Here is a 24,876-nt window from a genome sequence, read left to right as displayed (position 1 = left end):
AGATGGAGAAACGCTATATCAATGCAGTACATTTATGGGTATTGCTGTGTTGCTGCTGGCACTGTATTATGATTGTGTTACTCCTACTAAAAAATATTAACAAATTCTCATTTCCATCCATTTCTTTTGATGATATCATCTCCCAGTTTGTCCTGCTACCTTCTGTTGCATTGACCTCCTCGCCCTTCTGTGTGTTTCCATTCTGCCCGCACAGTGATATTCCTTCTTCTAACTTGGTGTTGTGTTGCATGCTTTTGTGTGTGTGTGTGTGTGTGTGTGTGTGTGTGTGTGTGTGTGTGTGTGTGTGTGTGTGTGTGTGTGTGTGTGTGTGTGTGTGTGTGTGTGTGTGTGTGTGTGTGTGTGTGTGTGTGTGTGCGTATTTGCGCGTGTGGGTGCTTTAGAGCGGGCTAACCCCTCTGCATGTAGCCGCTCACTACGATAATCAGAAAGTGGCCCTGCTGCTGCTGGATCAGGGAGCTTCCCCGCATGCTGCAGCCAAGGTACACACACACACACACACACACACACACACACACACACACACACACACACAAATGCACATTTGTAGACGTGTAATGCAACCGCATCTCGTTCCTAACTTTTATCTGCGTGTCCCCACAGCCAACGCTCACACGTGTGCTCCTGTTTCTTCTGTTCTCATTTTGAAGAATGTGCATGTTTTTTTTTTTGTTTTTTTAAACTCAGCTGCCATGACTGACTTCATATTGTCTGCATGTCAGAGTTTCTTGTGTGCATGATGCAAAATTAGATTTTTCTCACATCTGGTGGAGTGCGTTATATATGTTGTAAACGGCTTCTGTGTCAAGTCTTTTCTGCAGCTGTAAATTCTATGTCCCCTCACCTCTTTTTCTTTCTTTTTTTATTAAGAGTCAGAAAAAAATGAAGTCACTTGCACTTGTTGAAATGTCTGACAAACACATCTGGTTAAGGTCTTTACTGACTGTGGCTCCATGTGAGAACCACAGAACATATGTGAGCAGATCAGCAGAACTGGTAACCAAAATATGACAGGAAATGGTTGTTTTTGACCAAAACATTGACAGATATTTTTCTCTCTTTTTATCTTCAATACAGTTTCCCTTTCTCCCTCACTTTTACTTACTCATCTGTTCTCCCATTTCTCTCATTTTGTCCTTCTACAAACTGGGTTTACTTTGGCTCACTGCAGTAGCTGGTCTGCTTGATCTAATTTAACTACTAGGGAAAGGCATCAGTCTGTAGAGAGCAGAGGGATTGTCTGGAAGCATCCACACTTTTGCACATGCACATATGTAATTTGTACAGTGCCAAATCACAACGTAAGTCACCCCAAAGTGTTCTACTTAAGTAAGCAAGCACACTGGTCACCGCAGTAATGAAAAAGCATAGCAGAATCATCGGAACATGCAGTGACAGAAATGTTTCAGCTCAGCAACCATATACTGTATATATAGTCCAGTGTTCACAATGACAGATGGCTGAAAGGAAAACCAGGAGGTGAAGACCAGCGTCTCAGCTAGATCGATCCCATTTTCCACAATCAAGGTTTGGGGTTCAAAAGCTCTAATGTAGACTGCACAATCTCCATGCAGAAGAAACATATTCAGACATGCGGCAACATGAGTTCATCCCAAACCTATTGGGCAACGCAGTCTCGTTTGAGGGTGGGCGCTAAAGGGGTAAAATATGACGCATATGACGTAATTTCTTTACTTCCAGGGACAAAAACAAGGCATTTTCTCTGAGTTTTTGGGAAAATTACACGCAAACAAAGTGAAAATGCAAAGAAAAGGTGACGATGCGGTTTGTTTATGACCCGGAGCACAAACGTGTCGAGGCGGTTTTACAGGCGAGAGAACACAGCTACTCTGGTTAGCTGTGTATGTTAACACTTAACAACACAACGTCTCCCATTTGCCTCGTCTTCCCTTCCCCGATGGGAACTGAAAAAAAAAACTCTTTTCCTGACTGTTTCGGTGATTGCAGCCAAAAACAAAACAGAACACCATTTCTCCATGTGAAGTTATGCTGTGTATACATATATATATATATATATATATAATATACACACACAGTGGGGAAGACAAGTATTTGACCCCCTGTCAGTTTTGCAGGTTTTCCCACCTACAAAGAATGTAGAGGTCTGTAATTTTTTATCGTAGGTACACTTCAACTGTGAGAGACAGAATCTAAAACAAAAATCCAGAAAATCACATTGTATGATTTTTTAACAATTAATTTGCATTTTATTGCATAAAATAAGTGTTTGAACACCTACCAACCAGCAAGAATTCTGGCTCACACAGACCTGTTAATTTTTCTTTAAGAAGCCCTCTTATTCTGCACTCTTTACCTGTATTAATTGCACCTGTTTGAACTTGTTATCTGTATAAAAGACACCTGTTCACACACTCAATCAATCACACTCCAACCTGTCCACCATAGCTAAGACCAAAGAGCTCTCTAAGGACACCAGGGACAAAACTGTAGACCTGCACAAGGCTGGGATGGACTACAGGACAACAGGCAAGCAGCTTGGTAGAAGACAACAACTGTTATGATTATTTATTAGAAAGTGGAAGAAACACAAGATGACTGTGAGTCTCCCTCGGGCTGGGATTCCATGCAAGATCTCAGTTTGTGGGGTAAGGATGATTCTGAGAAAGCTCAGAACTACGCAGGAGGACCTGGTCAATGACCTGAAGAGAGCTGGGACCACAGTAACAAAGATTACATTAGTAACACATGAGGCTATCATGGTTTAAAATCCTGCAGGGCAGCAAGGTCCTCCTGCTCAAGCCAGCACATGTCCAGGCTTGTTTGAAGTTCACCAGTGACCATCTGGATGATCCAGAGGAGGCATGGGAGAAGGTCATGTGGTCAGATGAGACCAGAATAGAGCTTTTTGGAATCAACTCCACTTACCTGGAGAATGAGAACAACCCCAAGAAAACCATCCCAACCATGAAGCATGGGGGTGGAAACATCATACTCTGGGGGTGCTCTTCTGCAAAGGGGACAGGACGACTGCACCGTATTGAAGGGAGGATGGATGGGGTCATGTATTGTAAGATTTTGGCAAACAACCTCCTTCCCTCAGTAAGAGCATTGAAGATGGGTCATGGCTGGGTCTTCCAGCATGACAGTGACCCCAAACACACAGCCAGGGCAACTAAGGAGGGGCTCAGTAAGAAGCATTTCAAGGTCCTGGAGTGGCCTGGCCAGTCTCCAGACCTGAACTCAATAGAAAATCTTTGGAGGGAGCTGAAACTCCAAATGTGAAAGATTTGGAGAAGATCTGTATGGAGGAGTGGACCAAAATCCCTGCTGCAGTATGTGAAAACTTGGTCAGGAACTATAGGAAACGTCTGACCTCTGTAATGGCAGACAAATGTTTCTGTACCAATTGTTAAGCTCTGTTTTTCTAGGGGGTCAAATACTTATTTTATGCAATAAAATGCAAATTAATTATTTAAAAATCATACAATATGATTTACTGGATTTTTTTTTTTTTTATTCTGTCTCTCACAGTTGAAGTTTACCTATGATAAAAATTACAGACCTCTCCATTCTTAGTAGGTGGGAAAACCTTCAAAACTGACAGGGGGTCAAATACTTATTTTCCCCACTGTGTATATATATATATATATATATATTTTTTTTTTTTTTTTTTTTTTTTCCCCACATCGGGGGCGGCTGTCCCCATAAGTAGTCAAATCCCGCGATATCACGCAGGGTTCAAACAAGACAGCGCCGCCCTATTGACATTCCCCAATTCCTTCAATGCCGACCTTCGTCAACGTGGTCCACTTCAATGTGTCGGCATGCGCATCATGTCTGATGCAGTCATCATCCTTGGTAGCTGTTCCCCTCCCCACACTGACCCCACCGCTTCTTTCACACCACGCAGCTCACAGGCAGGGTGGATGGACAGTTATTTTTACTTTAGAACTTTAAATAAATGCTCTGTAAAATACTTAGTAGCTAATGTGACACACAGTCCAAATCAAACCCAAAGAGGAGCTGAGTGTCTCATCTCTTTGGCCTCTTTAGAATGGTTATACACCACTGCACATTGCTGCCAAAAAGAACCAAATGGACATCGGGACCACATTGCTGGAATATGGTGCTGACACCAATGCAGTGACGCGACAGGGCATCAGCCCTATACACCTGGCAGCACAGGAGGGCAGCGTGGACCTGGTGTCGCTGCTGCTGACAAAGAATGCCAACGTCAACGTGTCCAATAAGGTGAAAACACTGACATAAACGCAACCTCAACGCCTCAGTAGTATACTGTACACTTCCAAGTGTCTCTTGTGTATAATCCTGATTCTCAGATGTATTTTAATCACAATTCCATGACTAGATTTGTGTGTTTGTCTCCTTTTGTACAGAGTGGACTTACACCCCTTCACTTAGCAGCTCAGGAGGACAAGGTCAATGTTGCAGAAGTGTTACTCAACCATGGAGCTGATGTTGACCCACAAACAAAGGTAAAGCTTTCTAACCTGTACTCAGATGCACTGATTTTATAGAGACAGTGTGTAGGATATAGGAGCACATATTAGCAGAAATAGAACATAGCATTCATTACCATCTCTTCAAGAATATATCATTTGATATATGACCTGCGTCATAAGCTTGTTTTCATAAGCTTAGAATGAACCTGTCACATTTTCATGGGAGTGGGCTCCCTCATCTAGGCCACCTGTACCATATTGGTACAGTAGCACAAAAGGACATTCAGTCATTATTTTTCACATTTTGCAGCGTTGCTGGAAGACTGAAGAAAACAGAAGAGTAAACAGCGGTTACTCTTCTGTACACTTTCTACTGGTTGCTCGTGCAGGCTAACAAGTTTGACAACCCAGAATTCCAGCGCTGTGTGGCCAGATGACGCAAACGATATTTAAGATACACTGCTGGAAATGCGCCATTGTTTTTAGGATGAGTGGGGTCATTGGCCTATTGGACCTTTTACTCAGAAACATTCCTGTCGATGACATTAAATCCTACACACTGTAGCTTTAACTTGTATTCAAATCTTGCCAGACATTTGTTAAACGAAGGATTGTTAATCTCTCCACATTGACTAAAATGGACTTGATGGTTGAGGAAACACAAGGTATACGGTGCTGTGCATTTGTGCTGACAGGACACTTGTTTACAGCACTTATTCACTGACTGATCTTTTCCATTCCCATTGTGCTATGTCTGCATAAATCAGTCAGGAAATGAAATGTCACGTGCTTCAGAGTAATTCCTCTACAAAGTGTGATGTAACATCAGGCCTCTAGTTGCCGTCCATCGCTGTGTTTCAACCTTTTGCGTCTGTTTCTCTTCTGTCTCCTTTATGTCACACAGATGGGTTACACACCTCTGCATGTGGCTTGTCACTATGGCAGCGCAAAGATGGCAAACTTTCTGCTCCAGAACCACGCCAGAGTCAACAGCAAAACCAAGGTGCACACAAAGTGCATACACCCAAATACACACACAAAAAAACTTTGCAGACATATATGTACACCCAAATAAATACAGAAATAAAAAAACAAGCCAGATATGCAAGCTGCTTTTGAAAATTGTTGAACAAAGTCTACAATCACTGAAAATAATGATCAGCTTTCATTTGTTCATTTCAATTTAGAAACTTTTCGTAAAATATTACATTAATTTTTACCCAAGTAGCATAGCACACAAAATTCAAGATTGTATGCTGATATATTATCTCTGGCATGGGTCGAGAGTGGTTCTGTAATTTGGGCAGCCCTTTAAAAAAAAGTGCATGCAGTTTAAATATCTTGGGCATACTGTTTATAAACCCAACTCCTTAAAACATGTACTTGGAGTATAATAACAATAATAAAATAAACTATGCATCACAAAAGGCGCAAACTACGCACATTCTACTGTTAGATCCTCCTAGCTCAGGCAATCATTTGTATCACTTTGTACCAAAAAAGGAGCAACTAAAATTTTTGACCCCTGTATAAACCAAGATTGGACTTTGTCAGACTGTTGACCAGATACCTCAGTAATTTCCATAGACAGTCCAAACTATACCTTTTTGGAATCTTTATAATCAGATAAATATTGTTTTTCAACTTGACTGGAGCATTTTTTGTTATTTGGTCACCTGTGTACAGTAAACTTTAACTGACCTCTATCTTACTCTATAGTTGCCACTCTAGTAAGTTTATCATTCATTTTTCTTTAATCTGTAGTATTCTCAGACTGGATTATAAATGTTGTTTGGTCACATTTGTTGACTCGTTCACTCTGACTCTGTTTGTGTGTTTTTATCTAGAACGGGTACACTTCTCTACACCAAGCGGCTCAACAGGGCCACACCCACATCATCAACCTGCTGCTTCAGCACGGGGCCTCAGCCAACGAGCTCACACTGGTACACAAACACGCTGCCACACATATACCCACTATGCTGATGAAATACTGACTGCTTTCAACTGCCTGTTCCTCGGTTCAGAATGGGAATACTCCCCTGTCCGTCGCCCGTCGTCTCGGATACATCTCTGTGGTGGACACTCTAAGGCCTGTGACGGATGAAAACCTGACCTCTGTGGTGAGACACTGCCTCCCTGTTAACAACATACAGTTTAATTAACATAATTTGATTAAATTTGCCAGGTTTGTCAATTGCACTCAAAAAAGCCAACATGGGTGTTGTTGGTTTTTATCAAATCAGTTTTATTTATATAGCGCCAAATCACAACAAACAGTTGCCCCAAGGCGCTTTATATTGTAAGGCAAGGCCATACAATAATTACGTAAAAACCCAACGGTCAAAACGACCCCCTGTGAGCAAGCACTGGGAGACAGTGGGAAGGAAAAACTCCCTTTTAACAGGAAGAAACCTCCAGCAGAACCAGGCTCAGGGAGGGGCAGTCTTCTGCTGTGACTGGTTAGGGCTGAGGGAGAGAATCAGGAAAAAGACATGCTGTGGAGGGGAGCAGAGATCAATCACTAATGATTAAATGCAGAGTGGTCCATACAGAGCAAAAAGAGAAAGAAACACTCAGTGCATCATGGGAACCCCCCAGCAGTCTAAGTCTATAGCAGCATAACTAAGGGATGGTTCAGGGTCACCTGATCCAGCCCTAACTATAAGCTTTAGCAAAAAGGAAAGTTTTAAGCCTAATCTTAAAAGTAGAGAGGGTGTCTGTCTCCCTGATCGGAATTGGGAGCTGGTTCCACAGGAGAGGAGCTTGAAAGCTGAAGGCTCTGCCTCCCATTCTACTCTAACAAACCCTAGGAACTACAAGTAAGCCTGCAGTCTGAGAGCGAAGCGCTCTATTGGGGTGATATGGTACTATGAGGTCCCTAAGATAAGATGGGACCTGATTATTCAAAACCTTATAAGTAAGAAGAAGAATTTTAAATTCTATTCTAGAATTAACAGGAAGCCAATGAAGAGAGGCCAATATGGGTGAGATATGCTCTCTCCTTCTAGTCCCTGTCAGTACTCTAGCTGCAGCATTTTGAATTAACTGAAGGCTTTTCAGGGAACTTTTAGGACAACCTGATAATAATGAATTACAATAGTCCAGCCTAGAGGAAATAAATGCATGAATTAGTTTTTCAGCATCACTCTGAGACAAGACCTTTCTAATTTTAGAGATATTGCGCAAATGCAAAAAAGCAGTCCTACATATTTGTTTAATATGCGCATTGAATGACATATCCTGATCAAAAATGACTCCAAGATTTCTCACAGTATTACTAGAGGTCAGGGTAATGCCATCCAGAGTAAGGATCTGGTTAGACACCATGTTTCTAAGATTTGTGGGGCCAAGTACAATAACTTCAGTTTTATCTGAGTTTAAAAGCAGGAAATTAGAGGTCATCCTTATGTTACATGAACGTACGTCGAGCATGTAGCTTCTACGATACAGAATCAAGCTTTATGAGTTAACACATTCAAATCATGTAGTTTTAACATAACATGCAACAACTTAAAATTTAACTTGCTCAGTGAACAAAATAAAATTATGGAAAGTATTTCCACCCAAGTAAAATGGGTTAACGTAGCCAGAAACAATTTTGCTGAGTGACTTTAATGGAAATTTGTTGGGTCAACATGATGAATTTGCGTTACTATTACTTAACGGTAAGCTCCTCGGTGGCAAGGCTCCTGGGGTGGATGAAATCCGTCCTGAGTACCTTAAGTCTCTGGATGTTATGGGACTGTCTTGGCTGACACACCTCTACAACATCGCGTGGCGATCGGGGACAGTACCTCTGGATTGGCAGACCGGGGTGGTGGTCCCTCTGTTTAAGAAGGGGGACCGGAGGGTGTGTTCCAACTATAGGGGGATCACACTCCTCAGCCTCCCCGGTAAGGTCTATTCCAGAGTACTGGAGAGGAGAATTCGACTGGTCGAACCTCAGATTCAGGAGGAGCAGTGTGGTTTTCGTCCTGGTCGCAGCACACTGGACCAGCTCTACACGCTCCATCGGGTGCTCGAGGTTTCATGGGAGTTCGCCCAACCAGTCCACATGTGTTTTGTGGATCTGGAGAAGGCGTTCGACCGTGTCCCTCGGGGCACCCTGTGGGGAGTGCTCCGGGAGTACGGGGTCCGGGGTCCTTTGCTAAGGGCTATCTGGTCCCTGTACGACCGCAGCAGGGAGGTGGATCTGCATAAATTGTGCTGATCCAACACAGCAAAGTTAAGTTGCAATGTAACTGTACTATTTTAAAAGTAGTGGTAACTACTTACAGGGCAGGGGTGGTGGCCAAGTAATTAGTGCACTTGGTTTCAGTATGAAAAGTTCTCGGATCAAACCCCACCCCTGCTACGTTTCTCCATGTAATGTGGAGTTGTGTCAGGAAGGGCATCTGGTATAAAACTTGAGCCAATTCAACATGCAGATCCACCTCAGATTTGCTGTGGCAACCCCAAGCACAAACAAGGGAGAAGCTGAAGGGACATACTTTTTATTTTTGTTACTTTTACCTTTTCAAATCTAGTTGGCCTGAACCATGGTAATTAGGTAACAGTAATGCAATTTCATCATGTTGACCCATCAAATTTATTTAGGAGAGTGAACCCTAGCCAGCAAAACTGTTTGACTAGGTAATGCATTTTATATGGGTGGATTTTTTTTATGTTCACTGAGCAAGTAATTTCTTTTGAGCATGGCTTTGCTTGCATGTTTTTGACAGCATTAAAGCTAGAGTTTTCCTTTCTGTGTGCATGGCAAAGCAGCCGATGGTTCTGCCAAATAGCACTGACAGGCTTTCCTGGGAAATTCTAAAGAAGCATCAAATATCTGGAATGCATTCTGTCACCTGAGCCTTGACATACACTCAACAAAAATATAAACGCAACACTTTTGGTTTTGCTCCCATTTTGTATGAGATGAACTCAAAGAGCTAAAACTTTTTCCACATACACAATATCACCATTTCCCTCAAATATTGTTTACGAACCAGTCTAAATCTGTGATAGTGAGCACTTCTCCTTTGCTGAGATAATCCATCCCACCTCACAGGTGTGCCATACCAAGATGCTGATTAGACACCATGATTAGTGCACAGGTGTGCCTTAGACTGTCCACAATAAAAGGCCACTCTGAAAGATGCAGTTTTGTTTTATTGGGGGGGGATACCAGTCAGTATCTGGTGTGACCACCATTTGCCTCATGCAGTGCAACACATCTCCTTCGAATAGAGTTGATCAGGTTGTCAATTGTGGCCTGTGGAATGTTGGTCCACTCCTCTTCAATGGCTGTGCGATGTTGCTGGATATTGGCAGGAACTGGTACACGCTGTCGTATACGCCGGTCCAGAGCATCCCAAACATGCTCAATGGGTGACATGTCCGGTGAGTATGCCGGCCATGCAAGAACTGGGACATTTTCAGCTTCCAAGAATTGTGTACAGATCCTTGCAACATGGGGCCGTGCATTATCCTGCTGCAACATGAGGTGATGTTCTTGGATGTATGGCACAACAATGGGCTTCAGAATCTCGTCACGGTATCTCTGTGCATTCAAAATGCCATCAATAAAATGCACCTGTGTTCTTCGTCCATAACAGATGCCTGCCCATACCATAACCCCACCGCCACCATGGGCCACTCGATCCACAACATTGACATCAGAAAACCGCTCACCCACACGACGCCACACACGCTGTCTGCCATCTGCCCTGGACAGTGTGAACCGGGATTCATCCGTGAAGAGAACACCTCTACAACGTGCCAAACGCCAGCGAATGTGAGCATTTGCCCACTCAAGTCGGTTACGACGACGAACTGGAGTCAGGTCGAGACCCCGATGAGGACGACGAGCATGCAGATGAGCTTCCCTGAGACGGTTTCTGATAGTTTGTGCAGAAATTCTTTGGTTATGCAAACCGATTGTTTCAGCAGCTGTCCGAGTGGCTGGTCTCAGACGATCTTGGAGGTGAACATGCTGGATGTGGAGGTCCTGGGCTGGTGTGGTTACACGTGGTCTGCGGTTGTGAGGCTGGTTGGATGTACTGCCAAATTCTCTGAAACGCCTTTGGAGACGGCTTATGGTAGATAAATGAACATTCAATACACGAGCAACAGCTCTGGTTGACATTCCTGCTGTCAGCATGCCAATTGCACGCTCCCTCAAATCTTGCGACATCTGTGGCATTGTGCTGTGTGATAAAACTGCACCTTTCAGAGTGGCCTTTTATTGTGGGCAGTCTAAGGCACACCTGTGCACTAATCATGGTGTCTAATCAGCATCTTGATATGGCACACCTGTGAGGTGGGATGGATTATCTCAGCAAAGGAGAAGTGCTCACTATCACAGATTTAGACTGGTTTGTGAACAATATTTGAGGGAAATGGTGATATTGTGTATGTGGAAAAAGTTTTAGATCTTTGAGTTCATCTCATACAAAATGGGAGCAAAACAAAAAGTGTTGCGTTTATATTTTTGTTGAGTGTATGAGTTTGTTCATGGTTACTGTGGACAGCAGCTACATACTGTAATATTGGTGAGGTGGTGGCTTAGCAGAGAGGTGGATAGAGGATCCTCGGTTCAATTCCCCATCAGATAAGCAAGGTCCTTCATTCTCCTATTGGGCGGTTGATTGGAGAAACTGCAGCACCTACTGCTGAGGGAAAGTGGAGGAAATGAACTATAAATTTAGAACGTAAGAAAAATAACTAAGACCTGAGGCCCACTGGTGCCTGTGGTTGTCCCTGAATTCCATAGCATGAAATGGATGAGAGTCCATACCCAGGTCACTCGCAGCAGCCATGCACATGTCCAAGAGGATGAGGGAGAGGGAGATGAGTGGAAAAAGAAGAAAAAGAGGCAATAGGATGGCATGGAGAAAGAGACCAGGTGGTAACGTCCACAGTGAATAATTAGAAAGGTTAGTGAGGAACGTGCACAGTCAGCAACAAAATGCATTAGTCACAACGGTCTCTGTGATGCCTCTGGAGCTTGAAGGTCAAGGTTGTTTCCCTGCACCTCCACGTGATTGATGTATTATTCACTGGGCTGAGGCCTCTGCTGCTGTGTGGGCTTCCACTCAACCTGCTGGTGCAACCTCCGGAACATTTGCTGGTCAGTGATGTGGGGGAAATTACCATCAGACATGTACAACCCCTGGCAAAAATTATGGAATCACCGGCCTCAGAGGATGTTCATTCAGTTGTTTAATTTTGTAGAAAAAAAGCAGATCACAGACATGACACAAAACTAAAGTCATTTCAAATGGCAACTTTCTGGCTTTAAGAAACACTGTAAGAAAAAAAGATTGTGGCAGTCAGTAACGGTTACTTTTTTTAGACCAAGCAGAGGAAAAAATATGGAATCAGTCAATTCTGAGGAAAAAATTATGGAATCACCCTGTAAATTTTCATCCCCCAAATTAACACCTGCATCAAATCAGATCTGCTCATTGACATTGACCCTATGTGTCTTTTTGCAAGGAATGTCTTTGCAGTTTTTGCTGTATGGCAAGATGCATTATCATCTTGAAAAATGATTTCATCATCCCCAAACATCCTTTCAATTGTCCAAAATATCAACATAAACTTGTGCATTTATTGATGATGTAATGACAGCCATCTCCCCAGTGCCTTTACCTGACATGCAGCCCCATATCATCAATGACTGTGGAAATTTACATGTTCTCTTCAGGCAGTCATCTTTATAAATCTCATTGGAAAGGCACCAAACAAAAGTTCCAGCATCATCACCTTGCCCAATGCAGATTCGAGATTCATCACTGAATATGACTTTCATTGAGTCATCCACAGTCCACAATTGCTTTTCCTTAGCCCATTGTAACCTTGTTTTTTTCTGTTTAGGTGTTAATGATGCCTTTCGTTTAGCTTTTCTGTATGTAAATCCCATTTCCTTTAGGCGGTTTCTTACAGTTCGGTCACAGACGTTGACTCCAGTTTCCTCCCATTCGTTCCTAATTTGTTTTGTTGTGCATTTTTGGATTTTTGAGACATATTGCTTTAAGTTTTCTGTCTTGACGCTTTGATGTCTTCCTTGGTCTACCAGTATGTTTGCCTTTAACAACCTTCCCATGTTGTTTGTATTTGGTCCAGAGTTTAGACACAGCTGACTGTGAACAACCAACATCTTTTGCAACATTGCGTGATGATTTACTCTCTTTTAAGAGTTTGATAATCCTCTCCTTTGTTTCAATTGACATCTCTTGTGTTGGAGCCATGATTCATGTCAGTCCACTTGGTGCAACAGCTCTCCAAGGTGTGTTCACTCCTTTTTAGATGCAGACTAACGAGCAGATCTGATATGATGCAGGTGTTAGTTTTGGGGATGAAATTTTACAGGGTGATTCCATAATTTTTTCCTCAGAATTGAGTGATTCCATATTTTTTTTCCTCTGCTTGGTCTAAAAAAGTAACCGTTACTGACTGCTACAATCTTTTTTTCTTGATTTCTTATAGTGTTTCTTAAAGCCAGAAAGTTTCCATTTGAAATGACTTTAGTTTTGTGTCATGTCTGTGATCTGCTTTTTTTCTACAAAATTAAACAACTGAATGAACATCCTCCGAGGCCGGTGATTCCATAATTTTTGCCAGGGGTTGTACTTATGTCTGAGTGTGACTGTAGTGCATGAATTTTGTTGAATTCAGCTGTTGTCATAGTAACACCTCAACTGCCACATTGTGCTATTTCAGTTGATAGAAATGTACATTTAAAATTTGTCACTAAAATTAATTCCGTACAAGCAACATTTCCTGTGAAAACTTGAGAATTAACGTCCACAGAAGCTGACAGACAAGCAGAATATGTGCAATTTTTATTCATATTTCTTCATATTTGGTGGGTACATGCCTTTGGAGGAGGACTTCGCATGGGTTTGAAGGCCAGCGACCTTGACCTACTTTTGAAGGTCACAAGTGGTCACAACTGTCAAATCCTTCTCTGCAACGTAGCTCGGCACCTTTTGCTAGCAGAAACTTCATACTTGGTGGGTACGTGCCTTGGAGGAGTACTTCACATGTATTCAAAGGCCAGTGACCTTGACCTGCTTTTCAAGGTCACCAATGGTCACAACTGTCAAATCCTTTGCCACAATGTAGCTCGGGACCTTTTGCTCATGGAAACTTCATATTTGGTGGATACATACCTTGGAGGAGTATTTCGCATGGGGTCAAGGCTGGTGACCTTGACCTCCATTTCAAGGTCACCAGTGGTTGCATTTGTTTTGAAGGCTGCAACCGTGACCAACTTTTTATGGTCACTGTTTGTCAACATCCTCTAAATAAATATTATGCCAATCTCCAATTTTTTCATTGTACGAAGTCTGTGATAAAAGTAACGGACCTTATTATTTTTTTCAAAAACCATATGGATTTGAATCATGTGTGATTACATCAGACATGGTTGAACCCTCGTGGGCATGCAAGAGTTTTTTCACGCCTGTCGGTTACGTCATTCGCCTGTGGGCAGTCTTTGAGTGAGGAGTCGCCCACCCTCTCGTCGTTTTTTCATTGTTTAGGAATGGCTCAGACTGCTGCTTTGTTTGATCAAAAGTTTTTCAAAACTGTAAGGCACAACTGAGTGGACACCATTCGATAAATTCAGCTGGTTTTCGGTAAAAAATTTTAACGGCTGATGAGAGATTTTGGTCTGGTAGTGTCGCTTTAAGGACAGCCCACGGCGCCTGACGGTGATCTGCGCTTCGAGGCGGCAGCGTCTCGCCGTTTCAAGTTGAAAACTTCCACATTTCAGGCTCTGACCCAGTAAGTCGTCAGAGAACAGAGAACTTTCAGAAGAAGTTGGCATGAGGAGTTTATTCGGACATTCCATTGTTAACGGACATTTTGTAATGAAAGAACGTGCGGGCAGAGTCGCATGTCGGGCCGGACCCGACCGCGGGGGGTCGCGACAGGAAAAACACCTCCGTTGGAAACCTTAACGGGCAAGTTGGAACATGCCCAAGCTGTTAAACAATTTCTCAGTTACTCACTTGTTGAAAGCCATCAAAAGCCGCTTGAATTTTACAAATGGTTTTCAACACGGAGGTGTTTTTCCTGTCGCGGCGCACACAGATTCGCCGAGTCGTCACAGAAACGACTCGGCGAATTTGCGCGCACGTCTTTCATTACAAAATGTCCTTAAACAGTGGAATGTCCGCATAAAGTCCTCATGCCGGCCTCTTCTGAATCTTCTCTGTTCTCTCACGACGTCCTGGGTGAATTAAGCCTTAAATTAGGATGTTTTCAGGTCGAAACAGGCCGACGACGGCGCCTGGAAGTGCTGCACGACGTCTCGCTCCGTGGGAAGTCCTTACAGCAACAGAAACATCCCATAACCTCTCATCAGCCATTAAACTTTTCACCGAAAACCAGCTTAATTTCTCCAATAGTGTCCACTCGGATATTCCTCACAGGTCCAGAAAAAATGTTGATAAAGCAACGCGCGCCGTCCGCAGCGGTTATTCAGACAAAGAGATTCCGACGGGCGGGGTGGAGCACTCCTCACTCAAGGCCTGCCCACAGGTGAATGACATCACCAACACGCGTGAAAAAACTCACGCATGCGCGCGAGGGTTCAAGCATGTCTGATGTAAACATATGAATCAAATCCATTTATTTTTTGAAAAAAATAAAAAGGACTGCTTTTTTCATCACAGACCTCGTATATCCCAGTTTACATCAAACACATAAGGCTTCAACCAAATACCCACCCCATACAGGTACATATTACTGCACTTTGTATGGAAAATAATACTGCGCACGGTGCATTTTGTGATGAATGTCTCTAGTTATTTGTTTTTTGGGGGTGAGGTTCTAGGGGTGGTGGCAAGGTGGTTAGTGCACTTGGTTTCAGTGTGGAAGGTTCCCGGTTCAAACCTCACCCCTGCTTTCTCCATGTAATGCGGAGTAGCATCAGGAAGGGCATCCGGCGTAAAACTTGTGCCAAATCAACATGCAAATCCACCTCGGATCTGTTGTGGTGACTCCGTGTTACAACAAGGGAGCAGCTGAAGGGACTAACTTTTGGGCGAGGTGCCACGTCTGTCATCCAATGTTTCATGTTCACAGTAGAAACATCTCTTTTTTTTTTAAGGCAGTTTATATTGTTGCTTACCTTTTTATTTTGTCTTGTTTTTACAGGCTGCGTCAGAAAAGCACAAAATCAACATTCCAGAGACCATGAATGAATTCCTTGATATGTCAGACGATGAAGGTATGAGAACAATTATACACCAATATTTTTTTTTACAGATAATTAAATCCTACAATTAACTTAATTGTTTTACTTGTTTTACGTGTTACTGCACCACTTCATTTCCATACACTTGTGTATGTTTGCTGTGTGCTGTGAATGATTTGTTAACATGCACGTTTCACTGTATGTGTATCCACACCACACAGTTCGGGCTAACGCACCTGAAATTCTCAGTGAGGAGAGTATTTCAGATGTTGATGAAGGTATTTGCAAACAGTTTGCTGTCTACTCTCTTCAGTGTGTTTCATGCTTTGTGCACTGTTGAAGTACTAACAATCATTGTGCATACTGCTGCTCTGCTTCACTTCATTTTCAGTAGAAAGTCGACTGGGGAAAAATCTGATTGTTTGCATCATACCACCACACAACCCCACAGAAAGGGTACTGTATATATTTCTAGTCACCAAAGAAAAAGAACAAGAGGGTCAAGCTTGGTACACATGAGAGAGGATGTTCCTAATTATTTAACAGTGGCTACATTCTAAAACTCAGATAACATGGTCACAAGGATTTTTTTTTTCTATTTAGCCATGGAAGAAAAAGAGAGCAAAGGAAATGATGAAGCTTGGTACACATGAGAGAGGGAGGAATATTCTGTTTGTATAACAGTGGAAAGGATTTTGTGCAAAAAAAAAGCAAGGGAGATGGTCAAGATTGGTGATTGGTTCACGAAAGACAGAGAGAGAGCTAGATAGATAGATAGATAGATAGATAGATAGATAGATAGATAGATAGATAGATAGATAGATAGATAGATAGATAGATAGATAGATAGATAGATAGATAGATAGATAGATAGATAGATAGATAGATAGATAGATAGATAGATAGATAGATAGATAGATAGATAGATAGATAGATAGATAGATAGATAGATAGATAGATAGATAGATAGATAGATAGAGTTCTTTATTGTCATTATTATACACATTATGAAATTTATTTTGGAAGCTGTTGACAATCAAAAGCTTAAAAACTAACAAGAAAAACATCAATATGTGCAAATATATCTATATACACACACACAATATGTACAAATTGAACACTGAATGTTGGAAAAGGAAGTTTGATTGTTTAACTGCAGCTATGTTTTAAAGTTCAAATGAGTTGAAGTCGTAGGTGCTGTGATTGTTTTTTGTTTTGTTTTGGGGGGGGGGGGTTTGTGTGTGTGAGACTAACAAGGATGGACAGAATTAGGATTGAACATATCAGAGGGACAACACAGGTAGGACAGTTTGGTGACAGAATCAGAGAGGACAGATTGAGATGGTTTGGATATGTGCAGAGGGACCCAGGATATATAGGGAGAAGGATGCTGAGGATGGAGCCAGCAGGCAGGAGGAGAGGAGGGAGGACAAAGGGGGCGGGGTTATAAGTGTTTGTAAGAGAATCATCCTAATTTTAGTCCTCTAAGCTTCAGAAAAGAGTTGAAAATAACATAAAGTGACTTCTGACATAAAATTGTTTAATTTTAATCAAATGTTTGTAAAGTTTCATTGATTGTGTCATATAAAACAGCAGTGGCTGTTGTAGAACCGAGCAGTACTGTCAGGTTTATGGTGACATTGTTTCAGGCTTCTGTCCTTTGTTTTGAAACCACGGAGCCAACCAGCCTGTAAAATTGATGAGCTTGTTCACGGGCTGTTGCTTAGGGGATGAGCAAGGGTGTGTAGTTTCTGTCAGGTGATACAGCTGGAGAGGCTGGTATGAGGTGAAACTTTGAACAGCGGCTGTATGACAGAGATCCACTTTGACAAAGTTAAAAGTAAGCGTGTTATTGCTACCGCACAAGAGTCAGAAGTAACAGTATCCATAGCCTTGTGCGCTCCTCATAACCTGTTTATACTCTGTGCATAATTTATCGTTGTTGTACTTAAATTACCAGGTCTTCATCAACACTGTATTGGCTTCAGTCAGCTGTGGCATTCTAAACATTTTCATATTTCTGAAGATGCATTTATTGATGCATTTATATTTATATAAATTATAATTATATTTATATAATTATATAAATTTAATTATTTATAAAAGTAACTTTTTGTGTCCTACTTGTTTTTCACATGAAATTGAAACAAAAAAGCTATTTAAACATGTCAAAGGAAGGCAGGGAGAGAGAAAGCAGCACCTGTATGATGTAAGGTGTTTCCACGTTCTCTTTAATCCTATATGCATTGAAGTCAATCCTGTTTGGCTGCAGGTTGGAGTCACTCCTGACTGTTGTATTTGTATATGACATGCCTACATCATCACACATGCATCACAAGCTTCACGCTTTCTACAGAATAACCTGCTATAGCCACTAATTATCACATCTTTAAATAACATTTGTATTATTTGTGCTGCGCTTTTAACACAATGTACCATTTCTTTATATCATCACTGTCCAATAGGGCTGGATAGATACACTTATCTCCCAGTACAATACGAATCACAATACTTGTCTCAATGTGTATTGCAATGCTTAAGAAATGTGATTCAACAATTATTTTAATTTGGTATTACAACAACATATTGTGATTTTTTTTTAACACTAGAGCGCCCCCCACCCCCACCCCCCTTACACACATACATGAAGAAACGCATTGTGTTTATTAAAACACTGAAGTAACTTGTTTCCTGCCAATGGACCTTTCACAACTCCTATAACTTTTTTACCATAAAAAGTAGTAAAAAAAAAAAAAATGCTTGCTTCAGCATCAGACAGTGTTTACTTAACTGGCCTATCATGCAGCCTATTGGTCGGCCACAGTGCTTCAGGCAGATGATTCTTGATATCTTGGATTCATTTTTGTTGTGTGGGCCGCCAGAAGAGGAGGTACTGCTGGCCCACCACCAGAAGGCGCCTTGCCTGAAGTGCGGGCTTCAGGCACGAGAGGGCGCTGCCGCCTCAGGAACAAGCCGTGGTGACAGCTGTCACCCATCATCTGTGACAGCTGTCACTATTCCATACATCTGGTATAAAAGCAGGAAGACACCTCCACCAAACTGCCGAGATATCATCTTCATTTGGAGGTACTACTCTCAGCCTTTTTTTGAGATTTATAAATCTGTGATTGTGAGTGTTTGCAGGAGAACCGGTCGTTTTGGTGGAGGCTGTGCATGACGGCGCTCCTTTTCCTCTGAGACCACTGCAACGTGTTGAGTGAGAGGTGGAGGTGGCATTCCCACCATTGTTACTGGGTGTTCACACACCCACCCTTTGACTGTCTTTTGCTTTCTGCCAGCAGTACCAGATCCGACACGCCGGAGAGGTGGCCACCTGGGGACTCCGGGACTTGGCGGCTCCAGTATTCCTCGGGTTCAGGTGGCGGTGGAAATCGTGTGGTTCCGGTTCGTTTCCTGACGGGCATCTCCTATCGTCGAGCCTGCCCACACGACACCTTTATTAATTGACTGTTGCACATTCTGATTCTGCTGTGTTTGGTTGTGACATTCACACCAGTAAAGTGTTATAATTTGACTTCTTTCATTGTCCATTCATTTACGCCCCCTGTTGTGGGTCCGTGTCACTACACTTTCCCAACAGGATATCTCGGCCAGCGTCATGGACTCCGAGGGGCGTCACCAGGCTGTTGAACAACCAATGGGAGAGCAGGGAGCGCAGGCATCTGCAGGAGGCGTGATTGGTGAGCTACAGCATATTCTCACCGCCTTTACGGCTCGAATGGATCAAATAGCCGAGCAAAACATCCTCCTGAACCGCAGGGTGGAGGCTCTCTCCGCGCAAGTGGCGGCGAGCGCTCAGGGCGCTGCTGCAGCTCCTCCTCCTGTCGATCCTGTGCTAGATATTAACGTTCCAGTGGTGGTCCAACAACCCCTCCCACCATCCCCTGAAGCATACATAAGCCCTCCTGAGCCGTACGGAGGTTGTGTGGAGACGTGCGCGGACTTTCTTATGCAGTGTTCGCTCGTCTTCGCACAACGTCCCGTCATGTACGCGTCAGACGCAAGCAAAATAGCTTATGTGATCACTCTGCTTCGGGGAGAGGCACGCGCTTGGGCTACGGCGCTTTGGGAGCAAAATTCACGGCTCCTTCACACATACACTGGGTTTGTGAGGGAGTTCAGAACTGTGTTTGATCACCCTAACAGGGGAGAGACCGCTTCAACCGTGCTGCTGTCGATGAGACAGGGACGCCGGAGCGCAGCCGCTTATGCAGTCGACTTCCGCATCGCGGCTGCGAGGTCCGGCTGGAATAACGCTGCGCTCCGCGCCGCCTTTGTAAACGGACTGTCGTCAGTCCTAAAGGAGCACCTAGTGGCCAAGGATGAACCGCGGGAATTAGATGGGCTTATTGATCTCGTTATACGGTTAGACAATCGGTTGGAGGAACGCCGTCGGGAACGAGACGAAGGACGTGGCCGGGCGCGCGCCGTCCCTCTTCCTTCCGGGTCCGAGAAAGGTCCGCCCTTCCCACACTCCCTGGCATCTATGTCCCGTGGGGCGACAGCTCCCCCTGCTGACGAAGCTATGGACACGAGCAGGGCCACATTTAGACCACCTAATAGACAAAGGAGGTTTCCACGTGGGGCGTGTTTTGTTTGTGGCTCAATGGAGCATCAATTGAGCGATTGCCCCGAACGGTTAAACACCAACGCCCGCCCCTAGAGACTGGGCTTAGGGTGGCCCAAAAATTCACGTGGGACACACACATATTGCCGCATGACTCCCAGTTACAATCCTTAGTGGGGATTTAACCCTTCAGGCCCCAGCACTGGTAGACACAGGGTCAGAAGGGAATCTGTTAGACAGCAGATGGGTCAGGGAGGTAGGGCTCCCTCTGGTGGTGCTACCTACACCATTGCAGGTGCGAGCACTAGATGGCACCCTACTCCCTTTAATCACACACAAGACACCACCAGTAACTCTGGTAGTGTCAGGGAATCATAGGGAGGAGATTGAGTTTTTTGTGACTCCTTCTACCTCCCGTGTGATTCTGGGGTTCCCCTGGATGTTGAAACACAATCCCCGGATTGATTGGCCGTCCGGGGTGGTGGTACAGTGGAGCGAAACCTGCCATCGGAGGTGTTTGGGATCCTCGGTTCCTCCCGGTTCCCAGGCTAAGGAGCAGGTCCAAGTACCCCCCAATCTGTCGGCGGTGCCGGTTGAGTACCACGATCTTGCTGACGTTTTTAGCAAGGATCGGGCACTCACTCTTCCCCCGCACCGTCCATATGATTGTGCCATCGATTTGTTGCCAGGCGTGGAGTTCCCGTCCAGCAGGCTGTACAACCTCTCCCGACCTGAGCGCGAATCGATGGAGACCTACATCCGGGACTCCTTAGCTGCCGGGCTGATCCGTAACTCCACCTCTCCGATGGGAGCGGGTTTCTTTTTTGTGGGAAAAAAAGATGGCGGTCTTCGTCCATGCATTGATTATCGGGGGCTGAACGAGATCACGGTTCGCAACCGATACCCGTTGCCTTTGTTGGATTCAGTGTTCACCCCCCTGCATGGAGCCAAAATCTTCACAAAGTTGGATCTTAGGAACGCATACCACCTAGTTCGGATCCGGAAGGGAGACGAATGGAAGACGGCATTTAACACCCCGTTAGGTCATTTTGAGTACCTGGTCATGCCGTTCGGCCTCACTAATGCCCCCGCGACGTTCCAAGCTTTGGTTAATGACGTCTTGCGGGACTTCCTGCACCGATTCGTCTTCGTATATCTGGATGATATACTCATCTTTTCTCCGGACCCTGAGACCCATGTACGGCATGTACGTCAGGTCCTGCAGCGGTTGTTGGAGAACCAGTTGTTTGTGAAGGGCGAGAAGTGTGAGTTTCACCGCACTTCTTTGTCCTTCCTGGGGTTTATCATCTCCTCCGACTCCGTCGCCCCGGATCCGGCCAAGGTCGCAGCGGTGAGAGACTGGCCCCAACCTACAAGCCGTAGGAAGCTGCAACAGTTCCTCGGCTTCGCAAATTTCTACAGGAGGTTCATTAAGGGGTTTAGTCAGGTTGTTAGCCCCCTGACGGCCCTGACCTCACCAAAAGTTCCCTTCACCTGGTCGGATCGGTGCGAAGCCGCGTTTACGGAGTTGAAACGCCGGTTCTCGACTGCACCGGTCTTGGTGCAGCCCGATCCTGGTCGCCAGTTTGTGGTTGAAGTGGACGCCTCTGACTCAGGGATAGGAGCCGTGCTATCCCAGAGCGGAGAAACCGATAAGGTTCTTCACCCGTGTGCCTATTTTTCCCGCAGGTTGACCCCAGCAGAGCGGAACTATGACGTGGGCAATCGAGAGCTCCTTGCGGTGAAAGAGGCCCTTGAGGAGTGGAGACACCTGCTGGAGGGAGCGTCTGTGCCTTTCACGGTTTTCACTGACCACCGGAACCTGGAGTATATCACGACCGCCAAGCGACTGAACCCCAGGCAAGCCCGCTGGTCACTGTTTTTCGGCCGTTTTGACTTCCGGATCACCTACCGCCCCGGGACCAAAAACCAAAGATCGGATGCCCTGTCCCGGGTGCATGAACAAGAAGTCAAGACCGAGTTGTCGGATCCACCGGAACCCATTCTCCCGGAGTCCACTATCGTGGCTGCTCTGACCTAGGACGTGGAGAAGACCGTCCGGGAGGCCCTGGCACGGAGCCCGGATCCCGGAACAGGACCGAAGAACAGACTATACGTCCCACCAGAGGCCAGGGCTGCCGTCCTGGACTTCTGTCACGGGTCCAAACTCTCCTGCCACCCAGGGGTGCGTAGGACCGTGGCAGTAGTCCGGCAGCGCTTCTGGTGGGCGTCCCTGGAGACTGATGTCCGGGCTTACATCCAGGCCTGCACCACCTGCGCCAGGGGCAAGGCTGACCACCAGAAGGCACAGGGACTTCTACAGCCACTTCCTGTGCCTCACCGCCCCTGGTCTCACATCGGTCTGGATTTTGTCACGGGCCTCCCGCCGTCCCGGGGACACACCACCATACTCACGATAGTGGACCGTTTCTCCAAGGCGGCCCACTTCGTGGCCCTCCCGAAGCTCCCGTCGGCCCAGGAGACGGCGGATCTCCTCGTCCACCATGTTGTCCGGCTGCATGGGATACCAACAGACATCGTTTCGGATCGCGGTCCCCAGTTCTCCTCGCAGGTGTGGAGAAGTTTCTGCCAGGAACTGGGGGCCACTGTAAGCCTCTCATCTGGGTATCTCCCGCAGACTAACGGACAGGTCGAACGGGCCAACCAGGAGTTGGAGCAGGCCCTCAGGTGCACGACCTCCGCACACCCGACGGCTTGGAGTGAACATCTGGCCTGGATCGAGTACGCTCATAACAGCCAGGTGTCCTCTGCCACCGGCCTCTCCCCGTTCGAGGTGTGTCTGGGGTACCAGCCCCCTTTGTTTCCTTTGGTGAAGGGAGAGGTCGGTGTGCCCTCGGTCCAGGCCCACCTGCGGAGATGCCGTCGGGTGTGGCGCACCGCCCGTTTGGCCTTGTTGAGGGCCCGGACGAGGGCTAAAACCCATGCAGACCGTCGACGGTCCCCGGCCCCTACTTACCAGCCCGGGCAGGAGGTGTGGCTTTCCACCAAGGACATTCCTCTCCAGGTTGAGTCCCCCAAATTGAAGGACAGTTTCATTGGACCCTTCCCCATCCTCAAGGTCCTCAGTCCTACCGCAGTGAGGCTCCAACTCCCAGCCTCACTGCGGATCCATCCGGTCTTTCATGTCTCCAGGATTAAACCGCATCACACCTCGCCCCTCTGTGCACCCGGTCCAGCGCCGCCTCCTGCCCGTATTATCGACGGGGAGCCGGCTTGGACAGTTCGCCGGCTCTTGGACGTCCGCCGCATGGGCCGGGGTTTCCAGTATTTGGTGGACTGGGAGGGGTATGGGCCCGAAGAACGCTCCTGGGTGAAGAGGAGCTTCATCCTGGACCCGGCCCTCCTGGCCGATTTCTATCGTCGCCACCCGGACAAGCCTGGTTGGGCGCTAGGAGGCGCCCGTTAGGGGGGGGGCCTGTTGTGTGGGCCGCCAGAAGAGGAGGTACTGCTGGCCCACCACCAGAAGGCACCCTGCCTGAAGTGCGGGCTTCAGGCACGAGAGGGCGCTGCCGCCTCAGGAACAAGCCGTGGTGACAGCTGTCACCCATCATCTGTGACAGCTGTCACTAATCCATACATCTGGTATAAAAGCAGGAAGACACCTCCACCAAACTGCCGAGATATCATCTTCATTTGGAGGTACTACTCTCAGCCTTTTTTTGAGATTTATAAATCTGTGATTGTGAGTGTTTGCAGGAGAACCGGTCATTTTGGTGGAGGCTGTGCATGACGGCGCTCCTTTTCCTCTGAGACCACTGCAACGTGTTGAGTGAGAGGTGGAGGTGGCATTCCCACCATTGTTACTGGGTGTTCACACACCCACCCTTTGACTGTCTTTTGCTTTCTGCCAGCAGTACCAGATCCGACACGCCGGACAGGTGGCCACCTGGGGACTCCGGGACTTGGCGGCTCCAGTATTCCTCGGGTTCAGGTGGCGGTGGAAATCGTGTGGTTCCGGTTCGTTTCCAGACGGGCGTCTCCTATCGTCGAGCCTGCCCACACGACACCTTTATTAATTGACTGTTGCACATTCTGATTCTGCTGTGTTTGGTTGTGACATTCACACCAGTAAAGTGTTATAATTTGACTTCTTCCATTGTCCGTTCATTTACGCCCCCTGTTGTGGGTCCGTGTCACTACACTTTCCCAACAATTTTTTCCATACTCTGCATGAAAATTAGAGGGAGATTTAAATAAATGTCTGGGACCAGTTAGGCCTGCAGTATCCATATTTTATGCACTTTCTGGTTGCCACTTGTTAAAATACACTGCAAAAATTTAACATGTTGTTTCAACTTAAAAATACAAAGGGTTGCCTTATAATTCAAATTTAAGTGATAAATATAGTTTGATCTTCTGACATGACCATTTATTGTCAAACAACTGCGTTTACTCTTTTTAAATCATAATGACAACAGAAAGTGACCCTGATCAAAAGTTTACATATACTCGTTCTTAATACCGTGTATTGCCCCCTTTAAAATTAATGGCAGCTTGGAGTCCTTTGTAGTAGTTGGACGAGGCTCTCTGATGGTAAAGCTGCCACTGAATATGTCTTGGACTTTATTTGCATCAATTATGAAGAAATATAAACAATATGGTACTCTGTG

At 45.4% G+C, this 24,876-nt stretch overlaps 1 protein-coding gene across 37 annotated transcripts in view; it reads left to right on the top strand.

The window, feature by feature from the left end:
* Positions 1-24,876, top strand: part of ank3a (ankyrin 3a) — a 302,777-nt gene that overhangs the window by 198,237 nt on the left and 79,664 nt on the right. For 29 of the 37 annotated variants that reach the window (XM_034185576.1, XM_034185605.1, XM_034185606.1 and 26 more), the window contains exons 16-23: positions 402-500; positions 4,054-4,251; positions 4,398-4,496; positions 5,368-5,466; positions 6,311-6,409; positions 6,491-6,586; positions 15,618-15,690; positions 15,879-15,935. In XM_034185576.1, coding sequence (XP_034041467.1) covers positions 402-500; positions 4,054-4,251; positions 4,398-4,496; positions 5,368-5,466; positions 6,311-6,409; positions 6,491-6,586; positions 15,618-15,690; positions 15,879-15,935 — 820 coding nt within the window. The remainder of the gene's footprint in view (positions 1-401; positions 501-4,053; positions 4,252-4,397; positions 4,497-5,367; positions 5,467-6,310; positions 6,410-6,490; positions 6,587-15,617; positions 15,691-15,878; positions 15,936-24,876) is intronic. The other 8 variants (XM_034185580.1, XM_034185578.1, XM_034185577.1 and 5 more) reach the window with 2 other exon arrangements.

This window comes from Thalassophryne amazonica, chromosome 13 (genome assembly GCF_902500255.1).
Source record: "Thalassophryne amazonica chromosome 13, fThaAma1.1, whole genome shotgun sequence".
Lineage (NCBI taxonomy): Eukaryota > Metazoa > Chordata > Actinopteri > Batrachoidiformes > Batrachoididae > Thalassophryne > Thalassophryne amazonica.
This window is presented reverse-complemented; position numbering and strand designations above follow the sequence as displayed.